Source organism: Megachile rotundata, chromosome 10, assembly GCF_050947335.1.
Source record: "Megachile rotundata isolate GNS110a chromosome 10, iyMegRotu1, whole genome shotgun sequence".
NCBI classification, from domain to species: domain Eukaryota; kingdom Metazoa; phylum Arthropoda; class Insecta; order Hymenoptera; family Megachilidae; genus Megachile; species Megachile rotundata.
The window spans coordinates 11,072,560-11,096,408 of record NC_134992.1 but is presented as its reverse complement, the minus strand read 5'-3'; the positions used below and the strand labels follow the sequence as shown (position 1 = coordinate 11,096,408).

At 35.9% G+C, this 23,849-nt stretch overlaps 1 protein-coding gene across 8 annotated transcripts in view; it reads left to right on the top strand.

The window, feature by feature from the left end:
- Positions 1–23,849, top strand: part of LOC100880556 (low-density lipoprotein receptor) — a 48,588-nt gene that overhangs the window by 20,930 nt on the left and 3,809 nt on the right. For 4 of the 8 annotated variants that reach the window (XM_012298665.2, XM_076536288.1, XM_012298660.2 and 1 more), the window contains 6 exons: positions 10,240–10,362; positions 21,104–21,339; positions 22,055–22,259; positions 22,746–23,057; positions 23,136–23,436; positions 23,512–23,803. In XM_012298665.2, coding sequence (XP_012154055.1) covers positions 10,240–10,362; positions 21,104–21,339; positions 22,055–22,259; positions 22,746–23,057; positions 23,136–23,436; positions 23,512–23,803 — 1,469 coding nt within the window. Of the gene's footprint in view, positions 1–7,173; positions 7,294–10,239; positions 10,363–21,103; positions 21,340–22,054; positions 22,260–22,745; positions 23,058–23,135; positions 23,437–23,511; positions 23,804–23,849 lie in introns of all 8 variants that reach the window. The other 4 variants (XM_076536289.1, XM_012298662.2, XM_076536290.1 and 1 more) reach the window with 2 other exon arrangements.

Genomic DNA, 23,849 nt, shown 5'->3' with positions numbered 1-23,849 from the left:
CGCCTATCATCGGAGACCGTGAACGCGTTATATTATTTTTTTAATTAAGTTTCGCAGTTGGTTTACTCGATACAAGTTCCGACCGTTGAATCTGATTGCCCGATGTAATTGTAATTCTACGGAGAGTAGAAAATGGGCGTGAGAATACTTCAGAAAGTTTTTGCACCCGTTGTGTAACTTCGTTAAAGAGTTCGAAGATGTGCTGATACAGAAGATGAGCAGGAAACGCCCTTAGATTTCTGATCAGGTCAACCAGAACGTTGGCAAACAGTTCCACTACGATCTTAATTGTTAATTGGAAGTAGTACTTTTAATCTTCTGCACGGGAAATATTGATTTCGGATATTGGCTCATTTTTAACTAGCAACTTTTAATGTGGGCAGGACGCAATAGATGCGTCATACTGTGAACTACACCTGAACTTTTAACGTAACATGACGCAACAGATGTTGATATTGACGCATACATTGCGTCACTAAATATTCACCATTTCTCCGAAACAAAGATCATTTCGAGTTAAAGGACCTTCACTTTATATTTCTATGCAGGACAACTAACGAATCGCAATCGTACGAGCGTGAACATTTGATAATACAATAGTTGCGAGCAGATTTCGTTTGCAGTACACAGAGGACAATCGTAAGCTCATTTGTTCGTGACGAAGCCAAAAAATACAACTGGAAACGTGGCACGAAAAGAACGACAAGCTAGTAAATGGTTCGTTTGTTACATTTAACGGGTAAATTATTTGCGAAAGGTAGAACGTACTGGCAAACAGAATTATCTCGTTTTGTACACGGATTGTGCGAGCCTGTATTTTATTTGAATATTGGTCAGCTCTATTGTCGTGTGTCGGCGAAACATTAAGGGGTCATTCTGGTAATTAGACTGCGAAGGAAAAATCATTTTTTACGAAACGTGGAGAATGCATTGTAACCATTTTGAAAATATTTTCCAACGCGAACGATGTATTTCCCCGAAACGTTTTTCCCTTTTAATTGGTGAAAACATAATAAAATAAAAGCAACTAACCATTCGATGGGTCGGAAATTTGATCACGTTATTCTACATACATATACTGCGCCGCTGGTTCTCGCGGATATCAGATTTACAGTTTTATATCGAAAACATCATACCGTTTTTTTGTTATAAAACTTTTCGAAACATGGAGTCAATATTTAAACATTGGATGAGTAAAATTCTGTGCAGCTCTCGTTCGCTCGAGTAATTATGGTGTGTACGATAGAGCTACTTTACTGATTAAATTGTTTTTATTTTTATTTTTTTTACTAGTCTCCAAACCGGCGTACCTTTTTCCGAACACGTTATTTTTGCCTGCAGATATGATATCAGAAAAGCAATTTAAAAAATTGTTTTGTACGTTTCAAAGGCGCGCAGTTTGATACACGTGGTTGATATTTATCTTTCGGAAAAGATGAAAAATTCATTAATCGAAAAGGTTTTCTTAATTGGGCGTGGATGAACCCTCGCGTCGCTACGATTAGCCACGGTTGATATAATTCATATCCGCGATACATTGTTGTTTTCCAAAGGTTGATTGTGACGTGATATCACGTTATTAATAATAACAGGAACGGTGCTCGTTCTGATTTCCACGCGGAGTACCGATTAATATTCATGCCCGTGTATTTCGTACGGCTCGGTGTGTGTATACGTTTCGTAATTAATATTCAATTATAATGGGCTCGTATGTAAATGTGGGGACAGTGTGCCACCGCTGATTACTTTCCCGTTTTGGCTATTGTCCGTACGATCGTCAGATTGGCAACGATTATTTACAAATATCCGTTCAATTACGTTTCCCTACTTTCTTTACGTTAATTATCAACTTCGCATTACTCGCATTAGCGATCGATACATTGAAAATGTTCTTGCAGTAGTTTTTAATTAAGTCGCATTTCCTTTTAATACTCAAGTGAAAATTTCTTCCAAAATGACTCTTTGTAACATAGAATATCGCTATTGCGATTTCAATATAGCAATGACGCACTTGGTTACTCCATGAATAAATATTGAATGACGCACAGGGTGCGTCTTCATTCTTTTCAATCGTGACGACATACGTGATAATTTTTTATAGCAAGTGACGCATTAAGTGCGTCTGTTGACTTGACGATGACGCACATGGTGCGTCCTTTCAGTTGATGATGACGCACCAAGTGCGTCTGTTGAGTTGACGATGACGCACCAGGTACGTCTCTTGAGTTGACGATGACGCACTAGGTGCGTCGACATTTTCTTTATTACACGACATACTTCATTGACGCACCTAGTGCGTCATCAGCACAAGAGACGCACCTGGTGCATCACCATTTTTTTTATTACACGACATACTTTATTTCGAATAGACATACGACGCATGCGGTGCGTCATAAGTTGCTTTTAGTGAATGTTAAATGACGCACCATGTGCGTCCTATAATTAGATAACCATAATTCATGTATTTTTATAGTATCAAAGTGTGACACACTCTGTGCGTCATACCGTATTTTTAACAGATATTTATATGAGGCACTATGTGCATTATATGACTGCAGTTCATGTATTGTCTAATAAATATTAGTACGACACACCTTGTGCGTCATAATGCATTTTGAACAGTTATTCGTATGACGCAACATTTGCGTCATGTAATTAAACGACTGTAGTTTATGTGTTTTTAATAAATAGTACAACACACCCTGCGCGTCATACAGTATTTTGAACAAATATTTATGTGATACACCATGCGCGTCTCGATTCAAACAGATACATGACGCATCAGATATGTGATCATTTGTCTTCAATGAATATGGAATGACGCTCCAGGTGCATCGAATAAATTAAACAGCGAATAAGTAGAGCAGGTTATAAAGAGTATTTATGCCGTTTAGAGCACAGAATAATATTCTATATCGATCGAATATGTCAATTAATCAATAGCTCGTGTTCACGAACCGATTATCAAATTTATTAGCTGTCCGCGGGAGCAAACAGGCGAACGAATAAATTTTCTCGCTACGAGTTTTGGGAAAGCAGAAAACGAGACAATCGTGTGGTCCCTGATCGAACCGTGTAACGCGATTCCCTTGCTGCAGTTGCAGGTATGTGAAAGTGCAACTTTTCGGACCGGTTTCATGCAGGTGAAGCGGATTGATGTATGAACGAAAGGCTACCGTTAGTTTCAAGACGCTTTATAGCATTTCCGGTCGATCTCCTCTCGTTCGATCGCCCGGAGGGTCGACCTTTTCGGAAATCTGTTTTCCTTTAAAAACCTCTCAAGGTGACACTCGAGATTTATGGAAAATTCATGCGCGTTTCAGGTTCACCGTGTAACCGAGGAATTACACGATTTCTACACTTTGATCGATAACTGGTCAAGCTATATCTTTAATAGCCGATACGATAAGGAAAATACCCGCTAGTTTTCTTCGAAATACGCTCGTTTCCTCTAAGGTCAACCACGTGTAAGATAACTCGAATTTCAGATTTATTTTACTTGACCTCAATTTTCGCGCACAAATTCCTGTCTTATCAATTAGCGGCTAATTATGCATAAATATTGATCCCGCGAGGGTCTCGTACAAAAATATCGACAGTTATCTCGAAAATGAATTTTCGCGTAATTTTGCACGGAAGAAGCATTTCCGCGGCTTTTAATCAGATTTGATTCCTTTGAGCAACGAATTCGTGTGTAATTAACATCGAATTTTTAAACATCGCTTTTGGCACGTCCATTCAAGAATAAATTAGCGTCAGGTATTGAAACAGTACAGAGGTAATCCGAACGAATTTTAAATTACCAATCGCAATCTCGTGTTTTCATCTTTCAACGAGATGTTCGATGAAGGGAGCCGTTTTCATTAGTAAAAGTATCGGTATTGTCGGAGAGGGCGATCTGAAATTTTGTTTCATAGCTTGTTAGCCGACCTCTTTCGCCGATCGTATTTGCAAACAGTAGCATCGATTCGATTGCATTTACCTTTAGCGACATCGGATCACGTTTAATTTACATAACTCCTCGTCGTGGAATGTCTTGAGAGGATCGTTTTAAGTTTCCTGCCGTTGTTGAATCTTTTAACGAGCCAAGTTATCGATCTTAATTCGCGTGCTACCGATCCATGATGGCCGGCCCGATACCCATTATTACACAGAGCCGGGTGCAGTTTTAATATTAATTGCTCGGCTTCCATGACGCGATATCCTTTTTCAACGGTCCGTTCCAATCGGTCGACAGTTTCAATATTGCAGAGGCAATTAAACGCGGAGACCGATAAAAGACGAAAATCAGAGAGAGGAACGTACGATACGTATGGGAAGTCGGTAAAAATGGAAAAAAAAAAAGAAATAAAAGTAGCAGGGGGGTCACCAGTCGCTCCAATTATTCGCGCATGCGGTGGTTAATTGAGAATATTCAGAATCATCCGCGTGTGGAAACTGTTTGCTGCGATATATAGGGTGCCTTTCATAACGTAATAACACCTACGCGAAGATTATTTCACGTATAAATAAAAAATCTATAACGTTTATCTAAAAAATAGGCAAAAAGTGTGAAGTACAAAAAAGTGCATAATTTTTGTTTATGAATGAGTAAAAAATGTACGGCACAAAAAAGTACTTTTTACGTATAAATGAATGAAGTGTATGTCTTTTATGTGTAATTAAGTTAATAATTTTGAGCTTCTTTTTCTACCTTTCTTGTTGAGAAAATAGCATATCGGTACTCTTCGTTAAGTAAGCAAGTTTAATTGACAGAAATAGTTTCAATGCGTAATTTATTGCTTCGATAACATGGAACAAACGTTTTTCCTGTCAATACGTCCGATTGCTTATACAACACTATTTTCCACTACTTATATAATTAATAATCATACATGCATTAAACTTTTATCGATGAACTGAATATTATTTACCAGAAATATTATGCAATATTATGCACAAGTCCATTTAGAAAAGTGTATTTTTCTTATGTAAGACATCATCAAGGTCCTTTTCTAATACTTTATCTGTTAGAACAATTGTTTCGCTAATTAACTAATTTGGTATGCTCTCGTTATATCGCCATATTGAGGTAGTGGAAGATTTTCGTTATTGGCAACATAGAAAATATCTGCTTTCATGACAAATGTTTATAGCAAAAATCATTTTAAGTGAGATACAGCAGTCTCTCGTTATATAGCCATATTAAGATTATTGTAATAGAAGAGTTTTGTAATTGGCAATATAGAAAATATCTGCTCTCATGATGAATGTTTACAGCAAAAATCATTTTAAGTGAGATACAGCAGTCTCTCGTTATATTGCCATATTAAGATTATTGTAATAGAAGAGTTTTGTAATTGGCAATATAGAAAATATCTGCTCTCATGATGAATGTTTACAGCAAAAATCATTTTAACTGAGATACAGCAGTCTTTCGTTATATGGCCATATTAAGATTATTGTAATAGAAGAGTTCTGTAATTGGCAATATAGAAAATATCTGCTTTCGTGATGAATGTTTACAGCAAAAATCATTTTAATTGAGGTACAGTAGTCTTTCGTTATATTGCCATATTAAGATTATTGTAACAGAAGATTTTTATAATTGGCAACATTACAAATATCTGCCTTCGTGTTACAACAAATCATGTATACGTAACAAATCATGTCATTAATTGACTTGCAATAGTCTCTCACTATATAGCCATATTGAAGTTGTGTAACTAGAGGACTTGTATAATTAGCAACGTAAAGAATATCTTTCCAGTTGAATATGTGTGACAAAAATCATTTCATTAATTGAACTAATTAAATTCGCCAATAGATACAACATATGGCAATATAACGCGATGCGATATAAGACGACACAACGAATTATGCAGTCATATAGATACGTTAAACGTATACATGAAAATTCCTGTAAAAGAAACTTAGTGGTGGCGATATAATAAGAGTCTACTATATATCAAATTGTTCGAAAGTTTTCGTATGAAACTCGCGTATGCGGATGTAATAAGTAACTGCCTCGATTGTAATCGGAGGAACCATAACTCATAATTGGGGGGACCGGGTGCAATAAGGTCTCCCAATTGCAATAAGGACCCTCAGTTGTAATTAGCCGGAAAGTTAAGACGATTTATGCGTAACGAAATTTTGCATCGGATTAAAGGGATTATGAACTTAGAGTATACCGCGGTATTAAAGCGGCATCAAAATTGGCGTTTATCGTTTGCGTAACAATTTGTGAACAACCTTCGGTAACAGACTGCGTACATGTCGATGCATATACGATACACTTTGAAACACGGAAGCGACATTCTGTCGCGCAGAAATTACATGAATTCGAGAACAATGGTATATCGATAATGCGGCGAGTCAAAGGTTAATAATTTCGGACGGAGTTTGGCACGTTCGTATAACGAGTAATGTGCGAAACAACTGATCGGCTAAGTGCAACTCGGCTAAGAAATTATACGAACGTACGAGAATAAAATAATTCCTCGTTCTCGGAGTTTTTAATTTCGAGTAATGCGGCGTGATTATTAAGTTGCACAGAGAGTTGTTGTCGGACTAGCGAAATAAATCGCGCAAAAAAGAATGAGATTATATCGCATGAATAATTTTGCAATAACGATTAAGGTTCAGCAGAATACGCGCGCTAAGCTCGAAGTAATTTTAGGAAAGTAATGTAAATGTTAATAAGTAAAGTAAAGTTAATAAGGAAAATTGCATTTACGTTTTTATCTTGCGTGGCCGGTGTATTTAGAATGTTCGGGTAATGTGTTTTTTCTGCCATTTTAATCATCATTCGATGCTGCAGCGCAGTAAGAGAAAGAGGAGCATCGATGCGGTAACGGTTATTTAATTATACCTTCAAGAGTTGGTTTTTCTTTGTAACTCGCCATATCTCTGAAACGTAATCGATTTCTAAATATAAACGTTATTAACTGTAAGACGCGTAAAGCGGTCTACGAAAGATCGAGCTATGAAGTCGGAAGACAGATTCCCTTCCCGAAACTCATAACACGGGGAAAATCATCGTTCGCCTGTTCCGATTAATATCGCGCCACGACCGTAATAAATCGCGATTCTGATAAATCGTTTCTGATTCACGTGTTCACGCTCGTACAATGCGCTTAACGCCCGCGGAATGTGGCAGATGAAAAATGATTAAATGATTGCGATCAAAAGGGTCGAAACCGTGCAGCGAAACGGAGTTTGAGTGCAGTCCAGGGGAGTGCATACCGAAAACTTGGCTGTGCGACCATCAGCCCGATTGTATGAACGATCTGGACGAGAAAAATTGTCAGAGTAAGTTATCGATAAGTCGTAGGTACATCGAAGGACAAGCTGACAAGGATCCACGAGGGAAACGAGCAGGCTGAAAGCTACGGAACACGGTCGACAGACGAGATTATTCAAGGGAGAGGAGTCCAAGGGGGTCTTGAAATCGCAAATTGCATCCCTGAACCGTTGAACTCGTTTCCTATCAAAGCGGAATCGCGACTCGGCCACCGGAAGGTAATAAATTACCGGCCAAAGTAAATATCGGGTTTCGAATTTTCCTACCGCGTCTCGGAGTTCTGCCAGATTCATTTCTCTTTTTTTCTTTTTCTTTTTTTTTTACCGAATTTCCCGACATGGAATCTGTGGACAGCTATGCCGTAACAAGACGTTAAATTTCACTGCGCAAAGGACGAGGCTCAAATATAAAGATAACTGGGCAGTTGCAGAGATCTGGGAATATTTTCACGTCGAGGTATTTAGGGAAGTTTATAGTCGGTGGTACTTTGATCAAGAGATATCTCCGAAATATTGGGATCTAGAGATTGTGAGGATCTGGAGTTATTTGATTATAGAGATTTTGAGGGCTAGGGATGTTTCGATTTAGTAATATCAAGATTTTGGGATATTGGGAAATAAGGTTATGAGATCTAGGGATATTAGGTTCTAGAGAAATTGCTATGTGGGAATATTGCGACATGGAAAATTACTGAGATCTAGGGAGATCGGGAAATAGGGAATTTCGAATCTAGGGATATTGTAATTTGGGAATTTCGAATCTAGGGATATGGGAATTAGAGAATTTCGAATCTAGGGATATGGGGACTAGGGAATTTGGAACTTGGAGAATTTCGGATCTAGGGAATTTTGAATTTAGGGAAATTTGAATCAATGGAATTTAGAATCTAGAGAATTTTTGATCTAGAGAATTTCGGACCTAGGGAATTTTGAATCTAGGGAATTTTGGATCTAGAGAATTTCCTATCTAGGGAATTTAGAATCTGGAGGATTTCAGATCTAGGGAATTTAGAATCTAGGGATATTTGGACGTTTAAAGTATGGCCTAAGAAGATCGAGATAGGGAGTCATCGGTACATAACGTTACAGGATCTAAGAACATTGGTTCCTAGGGATATTAGTGTAGAAGTCGTGAAAGATGCAAAAAGAGTATTAGTAGATATACAGATTTAAAGTAAAAAATGATTATGGAATCTAGTAATCTAGTAATACACAGCTGTAAGATTGTAGGGATTTCTGGTGTCAGAAAATGCCAGCGTAAACAAAGTGCCGACATTTACTTAGAGAATTCGCGGTGCTCCAAGCACATCTTATAACATTGTTCCGTCAAGAAACGCGTGCATTCTCGTGAAACTAAGTATACGAAACGCGGTGGCACGTTGGGAGTTGAATAAACTAAACTAAACTCGTCCCAATAAATTGGGGGAAGTGTAAAACTATCTTCCCAAGGCGGGCGACTTAGATCATCCGTTAATAAACTTTACCGTTCCGCAGTATTCTTTCGGTGATAATTCAAAGAGACCGTACATTTACAGCCACTCGGTGTAATGAGTATGGCTGGCGAACACGCGCTGTAATACTCTCTCGCGGTATATGTGCCCCCGTGCGTTCGGAATTTATGAATTTCATTACAAACTTACGGCCATGCATGCAGAGTGGATGATAAGACGGAAAAACAAAACGAAGTTATTTACCGTCGCGCGTGTTCGGCAGGGAGAAATCGCATCAGATTAAGTCCATCTGCCACTGAACTACATCAACGCGACAGCTTCTTGATTTATCGCATCAATTAGTTACTTCCTCGTGATTTATTAAGCAATCGAATGCCTTCCCGTTGTCAACGGGAAATTATGGTTTTAATCGTTGTACGAATCAGTTCCGTTTGAGCGAATATTAAGGAAGCGATATAAGAACGCGTGGTTTCGGATTTACGTTAATTTATTACGTCAAGCCGGGAAAGTCTCCGATGCTGCATGAGTGATGGCCGAAGCATTACGTAGTCGGCCACAAATTAAAACCTTAGATGAAATAAATTATTTACCAAGTTCCGAACAACCGTAAATTTCTTTGCAACCCGGGAAGCTTTCGATTTTGTATAAATTATGGAGAAGGCATCCAGTCTAATTTCACTTTGAATCGGTTATTTATCTATAAATACTTGACGAATTGCACGAACAGCTTCCTCTGCAGATTTAGAAGCTTAACTTTTAGAGTAGCATAGATTTAGTGATATTGGGATATTTGAGGTAGGAATTTAGAGAGGCCGAGATTTCGGGGTCTAGCGGTACAGATACGAATTTAGGTAGACGTGGAAATATAGAGATCAAGGAACGCGCAAGTACACCTCTAATTATAAAACGATGGGTTATACACATGACTCATTTCTAATTAACCACAGATTTCCAAAACTGGCGAACTCCAGCTAAACCATCGGAAAAGCGCTTAAAATTCACTTTCAATCTCTACGCAACGTGGAACTAATTCCCGATAAGGGATAAGAAGTTACGTCCGTGTCGAGTCACGTCACAGATTATCAGCGACGAACCTTTTCAAGGAAAAACCTTTGATATCTCATAGCAACGTTTTCTCACCTGAACATCCGTTAAAATAAGACGACCTCGCATTCAAAATAGATCGCTCTACCAACCGAGTAAACACTCTCTGTATTACCCAAGTCAAACAATCGCCCTAACACAGTCACCGTATCGATTTCTCGTCTTACGAGTTAAATCGTCGTATAATTGATAACGTTCTGAACGAAAGAATTTTCACAAACGCGGCTGACCCTGGGGATGCAATTCGCTGATCTCGAGACAGCTTTTGGTCCGTCGACGAAAATAGAGCACGACGATGTCGTCGGCATTGTACGGCCGAGAATGGGGCCTCTGGTCGTGTAGTTGGCACCTCGTCACTCTTCGCTAGAAAAATCAGGTCCAATCGATTGTCATCTTGTAGGGACGAAGAACTGCACGGCGGAACAGTTCACGTGTCACTCGGGGAACGGCGAGTGCGTCGCACTTACATGGATGTGCGACGACAATACAGACTGTTCGGACGGTTCAGACGAGGCTGAGTGCAGTAAGCTTCTGCACGGGGGCTCATTTTATTGCTTATGCTTTTACGCGTATCACGGGATACCCATTTTATGGAATCGATATCTAGTCCCTATTTTCTTTGCTTCTCGTTAACACCGAGAGTGAGGTCACACGTATTTCCTGTTTTTGCTGCTCTCATTCGCTGCAATGTCACATGTTGGATAATCGTCGTAGTTGCAGCGACGAAAACGCATGTCGGGCTAAAAGTATCAAATCGGTCACATGACTGCTCCATACTTTAACGAGTTCCATACTTTAAATTACAAAATTTGTTAAGATACTTCTCTTGAAAGTATCTGTCCGCTTATGTTCACATAAAGAATTTATTGTTTATTCTTCTGCTTTAGTATTTATTTCAAATTACGTGTGCATAAGTTTGCACGCATTAAGGACTACACCTTTTGGGCCAAAAGTACACGAACAACTTTTGTTTCTTTTTGAATAAAATAAATGAATACTGCCTATACATGTACTTCATAAACTTTATACACGGTGTCTCACTGTATACTTCATTCGACGAATGCAAAAAATTGTTCAATTATATGGAAACGAAATGACACTGAAACCACTTAGCGCTTTTAGCTTGCGGTAAAATCACTCTTTGTTTTAATGTAAGACAGAAAGACATTTTTCAGTATCTATATTTACTACATGAGTGGGGATATTTGAACTTCGATTGTAAATATTGATTTTTGTAAAGAGGAAAAATATTAGTCTTAAAATTTCGCAGAAAATTGTATGTAACATGCTTTTAGTCTTGTGGAATATTTGAAATAAAGAACGAAATTGTTCGTGGCCTCAAAGGTGGATTAAACCATAACTTCAAAGGTGCATTAACAACTGGGTTTACTTGCTTTTGTAAATATGGTGAGCCAAGTTAAATGAGAAACGGAAATCCGTAATAAAGAGCACCGCGTAAAACGAGGGACAGTTCTATAAACTTTTGAGTATCCCGTTGTACGTTTGATGAAATATTACAGTATTAAGTTGTGCCATGGGTAAGTTTCAAGTTTCCAACTTCATACATTTCTAAATTTGGGAATTTGAAAGTCTGATCTGCTTTATGTGGGTATATTAAATCAGTTATGGTTGAAATATGAACAAAATATGTATAGATCTACTATTCAAACGAAGTAAAAAATATTACTTATGGAACAACTTAATATGAATCTTTAAACAATGCAAATCTGCCTCTCAGGATTGTACTACAATTTTTTAATTTATTTATTATTCAACCGGTTACAATTAATTCGTCGAAAAATTAAAAGTTTACATTTCCTTTCTGTTATCTCCTAAACGTTTGATGTATTAAACATTCTCAACGAGATAGCAAAATATGGTTAATTAACTTAAAAGATTAATTCGAAATACCTTTATTAGTATTCCATTATTCTGCTACAAACGAAAGCGCATACAATCCTGAGAGTTTGTTATTGTTATTTAAATCATGCTTCTGTCTGCATTTATTGTAGTAGTATATTTGTGTCCTTTTCTTTCTCTAAAGCTTAACTATTTTTCTTTTTTAACGCGTTGATCGTCAACCAGCAAACAACATCACGATTCGTTTCTATTTTCATTCGAGTACGTAGTTCTTTAAAATTGCAGAATTGTTCGTAAAACTATACACAGAGTGCAGCGAAATACATAATTCCGTTTATATTTTTCTTTTTTCGAACGGCGAAGCTTTCTTTCCGTGGAAATTAGGTTTGAAAATTTGACGTACACGCGGAACTCTGTACAAAGGTTTACCAATGATTTTATACAGTTATGGACCGTAATTGTATTTTAACGTTCGATGAAGTCTCGTCTGCATGTATTCTCTGTGGCCCAGTATCGTGTTTGCTTCGTCAAATAATGAACGCTCTTTCAAAATCCACTGATCCCGATTTCGTACGAGTAAAACGTTTTGATTGGTTCTTTCAGCCCGTAAACAACGCGAATTTTGTAAACATGCAAATGTCCAGTTTCATCAGCGTACAAGTATGTACAACAAATTTAGACGTAAAACTCTTTATATGAATAGTTCAGCGTTCAAACATTATACGGCCACTCTTCGTGAAATTGGGGATTTTATGCGTAACAAATATAGATCTACCTATGTCAAAATCTAGGGATATACGGTTTAAATAAAATTTTGTATACTTACGAATTTAAGGACTTTACGGATATTGGGATCTAGGGAATTTTACGATTTCGGGATATTTGGATCTAGGGATATTCGGATTTTTGGGATCTGGGGATTTTTGGGAATTTGGAGATTTTTGGGGATCTGAGAATTTTTAGGATCTGGGAATTTTGGGGATCTAGGGATTTTTAGGATCTGAGGATTTTAGGGGGTTTGGGGATTTTTTGGTATCTGTGGATTTTTGGGATCTAGGGATTTTTGGACTCTGGGGATTTTTGGGATCTAAGGATTTTTGGGGATTTGGGGATTTGGGGATTTTTGGGGATATGAGAATTTTTAGGATCTGGGAAGTTTGGGGATCTGGGGATTTTTGGGTATCTGTGGATTTTGGGGTATTTGTGGATTTTTGGGATCTAGGGATTTTTTGGAATCTAAGGATTTTGGGGTCTAGGTAATTTTGGGATCTAGGGATTTTTGGAATCTAAGGATTTTGGGGTCTAGGTAATTTTGAGATCTAGGGATTTTTGGAATGTAAGGATTTTGGGGTCTAGGTAATTTTGGGATCTGTGGATTTTTATGCTCTAAGGATGTTTACTATCTAGGGATTTTACGATCTAGTGATTTTTATGATCCAAGGATATTGGAACCTTAAAATCTGTGCAATCTAGGGATTTATTAATACAATGGTATAAGAACACAACTTATCGAATCTGGGAATATTTCATACCGGAGAATTTCCCAAATATGGAACTAGAGATTGTTATACAGGAATATTGAGATCTAGTGCCATTAAAACCTAGAGATTTATAAAGCTGGATATATAGAAACGCGAGTATGCTGCACTCTTTGTACAATTAAACAATTTAAAAAATACAATATTCCTCAATTTGCAAATAAATTACGTTTCATTTACTTCGAACAAATTATAATTAAAATCGTGTAGTTTAATGTAATGAAAGTATTCGCGATCAACGTGTTCTCCATTCTCAATTTATAAGGTACAGTTAAAACAAAATTAAATAATAATAAAATAGCTGATATTACATAATTTAATTTTATCTTTACAAATTATAACTGCAGATCTCATATTTATTACCGAGATTTTGAACCGTCATTTTATATTCTGACCGGTTCGTTCAATTCCGTGTAATTAATTGCTTCTTTTCCAATAAGCGAAGGTCGTTCGAAAAATCGAGTGCTTAATTTATATCGAAGCACCATTGTACTTTTCGTAGGTCCAGGTCACGATTGACCCGGCTCCATGGTTCGAAAGTTAACGTTAATTTTCTGATCTAAAGTTCCATGAAAAGTTAAGGCAAAAGTTGATTCGGAGCACGTATTTTATCAACTTTATAATCAGTTGTATAAGAAGTACTTCACCTTATGAATTGAGAATGAAATTTACAAAGGGGTGCTTGGTAAGCATGATTAGCCTCGCTTGATTCTCAATTCGGTCAGTATTGTTTTAGAGTTCGTTTAAAACCATCGATGCTTCGTAAATGTTTTTGTCTTGTACATAATGTAGTCTCCTTAGATAACGATATATCACCTGTCGAACAGAAAGTCTTTGTTTTTAAAAAAAATCACGCGTGAAACTTAGGTGAAACCCGGTGAACAAAAAATGCTAATGAATATTTAACGTCGCGTTGGATTTCAATAACAATCATATTTTATTTGCTACGGTATTCACGATTATGCAAATATTTTATGGCTTAAATTTATTCAATGTTTCCTTTGAAACTTCTGATAAATAAATGAGGAACAAAATCTGTGATATATCAGCAGATTATTAACCTTTTGCACTCTGCATATCTTTTGCAATACATAAAACAAGAATTATCATACATTTTATAAATCAAATCATTTTGTTGATATTCTCGCTTTATCAGATACTTAAATTATACAAGTTTTTTTTAATTCAAAAATTTAAATCGTTAGATTTTCAGAATCAGTTTTTTAGTTTCTGAACATCGAATTTCTGGAACACGAAAATTCTCTAAATCGTGAAATTTCTGCAATTTTCAAAATTTTCAACTTTCCTCCGATTTCTATGAAAGCGTCGTTAGCCGGTAATATATGGAGAGTCAATTCGAAATGAAATCAGAAACGAATGAACGCGAGCGATCAAACGATGTTCAGAAATTGTGAGAGTGCAAAGGGTAAATATTTGATTAAACGATACTCAGAAACGTACTTATTAAAGGATAAATATGAAAAGTTAGCGTCCGCAGGTTCGTCGCGGTGAAACACGAGCGAAACATAACCGAAAGCTCGTTTCGTTATTTAACGAATTAATACGGAACACCGTGTGTTTCGTAATCGTTGCATGCTGCACGATTCCCTCTAATTAATAATTGTTGCACGTACGCAAATTCCACCATCGTATTGCGGGGCCTTGCTTGTCCTTTTTATTATGCTCCAAATATAATTATTGCGCCTACGAGGTCATTTCCATTCTCTCCTAATTGGTCGCACTTATGTAATCGCATGATTTCCACCTCAACTTTCTTTCCCACGTTTGTCCCTTTTTATCTTCAAGACTTTTTAAATCACCGGAGACCGGTGAATGATAGATAAGGTTTCATGAAATATTGATAAAATTTTCGATTCGATTTCTTTTCGCTTAATCTTGATATTTTACTTTATAGTACATGTTATTTTTCTCATGTCTCTCATGGTTAACTGTAATTAATATTCTGAGTTCAGTTTTTAAATACATTATTCTGCTTTATCATACATGTTAATATTATTTTTCTCATGTCTCTCATGGCTAACTGTAATTAATATTCTGAGTTCAATTTTTAAATACATTATTCTGCTTTATCATACATGTTAATATTATTTTTCTCATGTCTCTCATGGCTAACTGTAATTAATATTCTGAGTTCAATTTTTAAATACATTATTCTATTTTATCGTACATGTTAGTATTATTTTCTTCATGTCTCTCATGGTTAACCATAATTAATATTCTGAGTTCAATTTTTAAATACATTATTCTATTTTATCGTACATGTTAGTATTATTTTCTTCATGTCTGTCATGGTTAAATATAATTAATATTCTGAGTTCAATTTTTAAATACGTTATTCTATTTTATTATACATGTTAATATTATTTTCTTCGTTTCTTTCATGGTTAAATATAATTAATATTCTGAGTTCAATTTTTAAATACATTATTCTATTTTATTATACATGTTAGTATTATTTTCTTCATGTCTGTCATGGTTAACCATAATTAATATTCTGAGTTCAATTTTTAAATACATTATTCTATTTTATCGTACATGTTAGTATTATTTTCTTCATGTCTGTCATGGTTAACTATAATTAATATTCTGAGTTCAATTTTTAAATACATTATTCTATTTTATCGTACATGTTAATATTATTTTCTTCATGTCTGTCATGGTTAAATATAATTAATATTCTGAGTTCAATTTTTAAATACATTATTCTATTTTATCGTACATGTTAGTATTATTTTCTTCATGTCTGTCATGGTTAAATATAATTAATATTCTGAGTTCAATTTTTAAATACATTATTCTGCTTTATCATACATGTTAATATTATTTTCTTCATGTCTGTCATGGTTAAATATAATTAATATTCTGAGTTCAATTTTTAAATACATTATTCTATTTTATCGTACATGTTAATATTATTTTCTTCATGTCTTTCATGGTTAAATATAATTAATATTCTGAGTTCAATTTTTAAATACATTATTCTATTTTATCGTACATGTTAGTATTATTTTCTTCATGTCTGTCATGGTTAAATATAATTAATATTCTGAGTTCAATTTTTAAATACATTATTCTATTTTATCGTACATGTTAGTATTATTTTCTTCATGTCTGTCATGGTTAAATATAATTAATATTCTGAGTTCAATTTTTAAATACATCATTCTATTTTATCGTACATGTTAGTATTATTTTCTTCATGTCTGTCATGGTTAAATATAATTAATATTCTGAGTTCAGTTTTTAAACACATTATTCTGCTTTATCATACATGTTAATATTATTTTTCTCATGTCTCTCATGGTTAACTGTAATTAATATTCTGAGTTCAATTTTTAAATACATTCTTCTATTTTATTATACATGTTAATATTATTTTCTTCATGTCTCTCATGGTTAACCATAATTAATATTCTGAGTTCAATTTTTAAATACATTATTCTATTTTATCGTACATGTTAGTATTATTTTCTTCATGTCCGTCATGGTTAAATATAATTAATATTCTGAGTTCCATTTCTAAATACATTATTCTGCTTTACAATACATGTACATTTTTTTCATGTCACTAATAGTTAACTGTAGTTAAAATTCAGAGTTCAATTTTCAAACACGAAAATTGATATTTTTAATTCTTTTGTACCCCTGAAAATAGCAGTTTTTCCCTTGTGCGTCGGAAATGATCGACATCCTGCACCCAGGGATTAATATCCTTCCATCTAAATTAACTTCGTAACATACCCGAACAAAATTGTGAACAGGGATCTATTTTTAAGTGCTTGGTTATTTGGAAAGCTTTAGACGACCGACTGTTATGGACAGGTTGCACAAGCTACGATGTCAACGTTATGTACAATCGATTTTATAATTTGTTACGATGCTGCAGTTCACGTTGTCGATGTTTCCGTAGTGTTTCTATTTTGTTCTTTCCTTGTCGGCCTGCAACCCTTTGCTATTCGATTCGTTCGAATTTCTGAATATTTTCAGAAAAATAATTATTAGTCAAATTCGTCTAAAATTAAATATTCGATGTATTTGAATTTAAAGATGTAAAAATAACTTTTCGAATCGCAAAGGGTTGCAATAAAACAAACTTTGTACTCTCTGTTTTTATTTGTATGACACTTTGCAAAATCCTTACATATTCAATTTATAATATAAAAATAATTTTTCGAGCACGTATTTTCACAGTGAATTGTTAAAATACGTGCACGCGATTTTATTTTTTCCAGCGCGAGCGATCAGCGTATCGCGAGTATTGTCGCAAAGTAATCGATTTTTCGTTTGTACTGTTCCATCGAGAGAAGCTGGCTGTTTTGCATGCTTGCCTTTCGAACAATTCAGTCGAATTTAACTCGTAATTGAACAGAAGGCTGACTTTTTACATGTTACGTTACGTGTACTAGGTCATTGCACATTAAATGGACGATTCCGGAACATCAAAAGCCTATAACGATTTGATGACATAAAAGCGTTACGAAGTAGCATTCGCGTTGTATCGATTTGAAGCTTAAAGTTTGCTGAAAATTGTTACGTACAGATTTCGTGAGTATTCCAGTTACGGACTGATTGATTGTCAGTTGCGACGAACAGTTTTCGAAACACATGTCGTTTGACAGAATTCGATGACATAAAAATGTCACCAAATAGTTGTGTTCATTTCATTTTATATTTCTCTGTATTAACGCTTCATGAGGATTTTTATTACAAAATGGCTGACTTAGACCTTCACGGATTTATTCTGATAAAATCATGACATAAAAGTATCTGAAAATTGCACTCGTGTTATATTAGTTTGAAGCTTGAAGTCCGGTGAAAATTCTTGTATAAAAATATCGATAATCTTAACACAGGGCGATGAATAATTATATCAATCACTGAAATCAGTATCATATGAGTAACAAGGTGTAAAGTCTGAAACAATATAAGTTATTTTGTAAAATTGCTGAAATATTTGCATGCTCATTTTTTATAAACTTCAAGCTCCAAAATAACATATCACAAGTGTTATTTTTCAATACTGCCATGAAACTTTCTCAGACTTCTGCTTCGAAACCAGTGATTGCTATAATCAATCATCAGCCATTTTACAGTAAGAGTCTCGACAAAGCATTTACACAGTTTCGTGAAACTTCAAGGATCAAATTGATGTATTATAAAAGTAATTTTGAAATAGTTTTCAGCCACGCAATCGGCCCAGAATGTTTCGAAATCTGTTACTGTAATCGGTTACCAGCGTAATGAAAATATGGTAAATATATTGAAACCTCAAGATTAAAAATTGCCGCCATAAGTGTTATTTTTCAACGACGAAATCGGTCCTAGAAAGTGCAACGACTTATTTAAATATTTTAACCGAACTTAAATCGTTCCTTTTATCCAAGATTAAAGAACAAGCATTTTAAATCGGAGTAAGACGTTAAAAGCGATTTTAAGTAAATCAACCATTTCGCCCGCAACAACCTGTTATACTTAGCGTTAAACCATTGCCGTTGTGTTGTATACTCGGTATATCTACTTGTATACCCGGTTGCCGTTGATCAAGAACCGGTTAATTACATCGCTTAATTACAGGAGTAATGCCAAGAAACTTATTTCTTCCGCTACATCCTCTTGAAAGTGCAAATAGTTCGCTGCATAATTTAAACGTAGACATCGGGGTCGCGAGGGTAGTTTCAAACGGAATAGCCAACTTGTAAACTTCGAAGGCTTAGATTTAATTTCCGTAATTAACGTGGCGATTTCTGAGGCCTTTTAAACGGTGTACAAGAACGAAAAATCGATTTTACACATCTTCGCGTGATCCTTGCCGTTGGCGTAACTGCAATCCTTTTGGGGTGAAACACGTCCCTTAGCGTGACTGATACTTTCAATTTCCGAGCCGAATTAAGCGTAACCAGGCGACTTTTCCAGATTTCTGTTTGGGGATTAGGGACTTGGGGATTTGGAAACTTACGATTTGCTGGGTTTAGGGATTTTAGAATATTGAAATTTAGGGATTTTTAATTCTAGGGAATTTGAAATTTTTGTACTGCGGTATTTGGGGATTTGGATATTGAGAACTCCAGAATTTGGAAATTTGAGGATTTTGGAATCTAAGGAATTTAAGATCTAGGGATTTTGGGATCTAGGGATTTTGAGATCTAGGGATTTTGGGATCTAGGAATTTCGGAAACCGGGAATTTTGAGATCTGGGGATTTTGGGATCTAGGGATTTCGGAAACCGGGAATTTTGAGATCGGGGGATTTTGGAATCTAGGGATTTTTGAATCTAGAGATTTTGAAACCCGAGAATTTTAGGATCTAGGGATTTTTTGGAATCTAGGAATTTTGGGATCTAGGGATTTTTGAATCTAGAGATTTTGAAACCCGTGAATTTTAGGATCTAGGGATTTCTTGGAATCTAGGAATTTTGGGATCTGGGGATTTTTGGGGTCTAGGGATTTTGAGAACTAGAAACTTTGGGATCTAGGGATCTAGGGAATTTGGGATCTGCGGATTTTTTGGGACCTAGTGATTTTGGGATTCATAGGGATTTAGGAATTTGTAAATTTTTAAATTTAGGGATTGAAAAATTTGGGGAATAGGGAATTTAGGAATTTAGGAATTTACGAATTACAAAATTTAATAATTTAGAAATTGGTAATTTAGGAATTTGGCAATTTGGAAATCGGTAATTTAAGAATTTATAAGTTTGAAAATTTAACAGTTTCACAATTCGAAAAATTAGAAATTTTGAAACTAAAAGAATTCCTAAATTCGTAACCGTTAAATAAAGAAATTCCGAAAATTGGACTTGGAAAATTTCTAAATCTCGTTACCTGGTTACATAGTAAAGTAGTTCGAGTTTCTTCTTCTTGAAGAAGAAAAGGGACGTTTCACCCTTGCCTTTATATAGTTACGCCAATGATGCCTGGTTTTTGCTTCGATCTATCTGCCGCGAAGTTCAGACAGATGGTTGCATACATTTCCATGCATTACTTAGCTCTATGGTTTTTTGTCATTTAAATGTTACGCGTTGTGTTGTAATGTTACCAGTAGCATTTTCTCCCCTTCTTTCTCTGTGTTAAAAAGGTCACGTTGGACGCAAAGCTGAATAAAAGAAAGAGGCGCGCGTGTAATGTGATTTTCCTTAAGTGAGACAACTCTTTTTTTTCACCACTTTGGTGCGCTGCCGTTTCGACGATATTCTGCTCACGCGTACCGCTCGAAATTTTAAAAAAAAAAAAGAAAAAACGAAAATGAATGCAAATTCTGAATTTTAATGGAAAATCAATGCCGATGGAAATACGGATTCGCCGGATTCGAAATTGGCAAATGAACGTCATTTTATTTAAAATAGCGTAGATAATTGATATTGAATTTAGTCAACGTAATTTTGACCAAAAAATTTATTCATATGGGATATATTCAAATTTTAACTTTCCAAATCACGCTCGTTTCCAATAATGATAATTAAATTCTATACGCGACAAATTTTCCCGAGAAATATTAGTTATTTCATACGGCGCTAATAGAATTTCATTAATAATCAATTTTAAAACAAACTCTTTTTCCATCTTCGCAAAAATACTGCAGAATTGCACGTTTGGTTGAAAAATTAATCGAACAACGTCCCGTCTCGTATTTTATTTAATTTTTCTCTTATTTGGCACGAAAGCAAAATACGAAAAAAGCGGTACTGAATAATTTTGCCAATGACGCACACGGCACGTCACATTCCACCGCGCGTTTCTTTTACGGATTAATGTCTTTGTGGTAGAGAAAACGTGATCGTTGCCTGGTAGATTGTTTTCGACAGCTGCTTAATTTTGACTCGTTAAAAAAGCAAAGCGTTTCCCTTAGACGACACCTGTCGATCCGACGAATTCACGTGCGCAAACAAGCATTGCATTCAGCAATCATGGGTGTGCGATAACGACGACGACTGCGGGGATGGCAGCGACGAGAAGGACTGCAAACCAGTCACCTGTCGTCCTGGAACCGAATTCGCCTGTTTGCAAAATTATTGCATAACGTACCGTTGGAGGTGCGACGGTGATTTTGATTGTCCTGATCATTCCGACGAAATCGGATGCAAGGTATCGCATCAAACACATTTCTTTTCTTCTTTGTTTTATCCAAATTCCAAATTTGTTTCATCATAACTATCTAAATCTAAGTTTTCAATTTTTCAAGTTCTCCAATTTTCTCAAATTTCAAGATCTTCAAATTTTCAAATACTTACATTTCTAATTACCTAATTTTCCGATTCTTTTATTACCAAACTTTCAAAGTTTTAAATTCCCAAATTTACAAATTCCTAAATCCCTAGATCCCAAAATTCCCTAGATACCAAAATCGCTAGATCCCAAAATTCTCTAGATTCCAAATTTCCTTAGATCCCAGAATTCCCTATAGATTCCAAAATTCCCTAAATCCAAAAATCCTCAGATTCCAAAATCCCTGGATTCCAAAATTCCCTAAATCCCTAAATCTCCAGATTCCAAAATTCCCTAACTCCCAAAATCCCCAAATTCCAAAATTCTCTAAATCCCAAAATTCCCAAAATCCCCAGAATAAAAAATTCCCTAAATCCCCAGATCCCAAAATTGCCTAGATTTCAAATTTCCTTAAATTCCAAAATTCTCTAGATCCCAAATTTCCCTAGATTCCAAATTTCCTTAGATCCCAAAATCCCCAGATCAAAACGTCTCTAGATCCTCAAAAATCCCTAAATCCTCAAAAATCCCCAAATCCCCAAATTCCCAAATTCAAAATTTCTAAATTTTGTAAAATTGGTTCCAAAACTTGTAGGAATACGTGAACGGTGACCGTGTCAGTCATTGCCACAAAAAAGAGTTCGACTGCGACGACGATGTCACTTGTATTCACCAAAATTGGGTTTGCGATGGTGACAAGGACTGTCCAAACGGAGCGGATGAATCGCCACAGCGGTGCCACAATGTGACATGCAGACCTGATCAGTTCCAATGCGAGGATCATCATAATTGCATATCAGGTATCTGATTAATGTAAAGTTATACTATTTTTGATTCGATCAACGAAAATCAGATGGATTTGTCCCATGAATTCATTATCGTTAGTTCATTATTCATTTATCAATTCGGACGTCCAGGTGGACAGCTGTTTGATTGCTGAAATTTGTAATTGGAATTAAGATCCCCGTTACATAACTGTATTATTTTTCGGGGTATTATTGTCGCAAATAAAAACAGATATTTTTGCCTACCTGCATAAATAATATCAATTGTTGATTATTTAAGATAACGCTGTTTATGTACATAATTAATTGAATTTGGTATTTATTATTTCATTTCGTTCGTTATTTATTAAATTTATTAAAGTCGAATTTAATATCCGTTATTTATTCACGGAACATTTCCATAATTTTGTAACATGAATAAAACAAGCTTACACGCGTTTTATAGGTGTTAGAATTGGAACAAAAAATGAGGAGATGGTTACATTTTGTAAAATATTACAGGACATTTGTACTGCAACGGGAAAGCAGAATGCGCGGACGGCAGCGACGAGAAAAATTGCACGAGCAAAGCGGTGACTTGCGATCCGTTGACTCAATTCGAGTGCAGCGAAGGTTCGTGTATCCCGATTTATAACGTGTGCAACAAAAATCGGGATTGCATCGGTTGGGAGGACGAAAGTACGGAGCTTTGTGGTGTAAACGAGTGCTTGAAAAACAACGGCGGATGTTCGCAAATTTGCGTCGATTTACCCATTGGTTTCCGGTGTAACTGCAGCGCGGGATACAGGCTAATAGATAACCGAACCTGCGATGGTAAAGTATACTTGTATCATTAAAAAACATATGCTTAAAAGAGGATGACTGCGTCATGAATTCTATTTCTTATTTCAGACATAGACGAATGTCTAATACCAGGTAGCTGTTCCCAATTTTGCTTGAATGAAAAGGGTGGATTCAAGTGTAGCTGCGCCACGGGTTACTTGAAAGACCCCAGAGATCATACTCGTTGCAAAGCAGCCGAAGGTCACGCTAGTTTGCTCTTCACCAGAAGACACGACATCAGAAAAGTAGCTTTGGACCGTTTGGAGATGACCGACATAGTCAAGAACACGAAAATGGCTACTGCTCTGGATTTCGTTTTTCGCACTGGTATGATCTTTTGGAGCGACATTAACGAGAAGAAGATCTATAAGTAAATATTTGTTTAAATAATTTCGTTGTACTTAGATTGTCGTCAGCATATCCCTAATCTGTGTGATCGTTTTAGAGCTCCAATAGATGAAGGCAATGAACGCACGGTCGTTATTGATGATGGTTTAACCACGTCAGATGGACTTGCAGTTGATTGGATATACAGCCACATTTACTGGACCGATTCTAGAAAGAGTACCATAGAACTGGCTAACTTTGAGGGAAATATGAGGAAGACTCTTATACGAGATCGCATACAGGAACCTAGAGCTATAGCTTTGAATCCGTTGGAAGGTTGGATGTTTTGGACCGACTGGAGCGACGAGGCTCGTATCGAGAAAGCTGGCATGGACGGTTCTCATAGAATGGTAGTGATAAAAAGATAAATTATGTACCTTTAGCTACAGACCACAT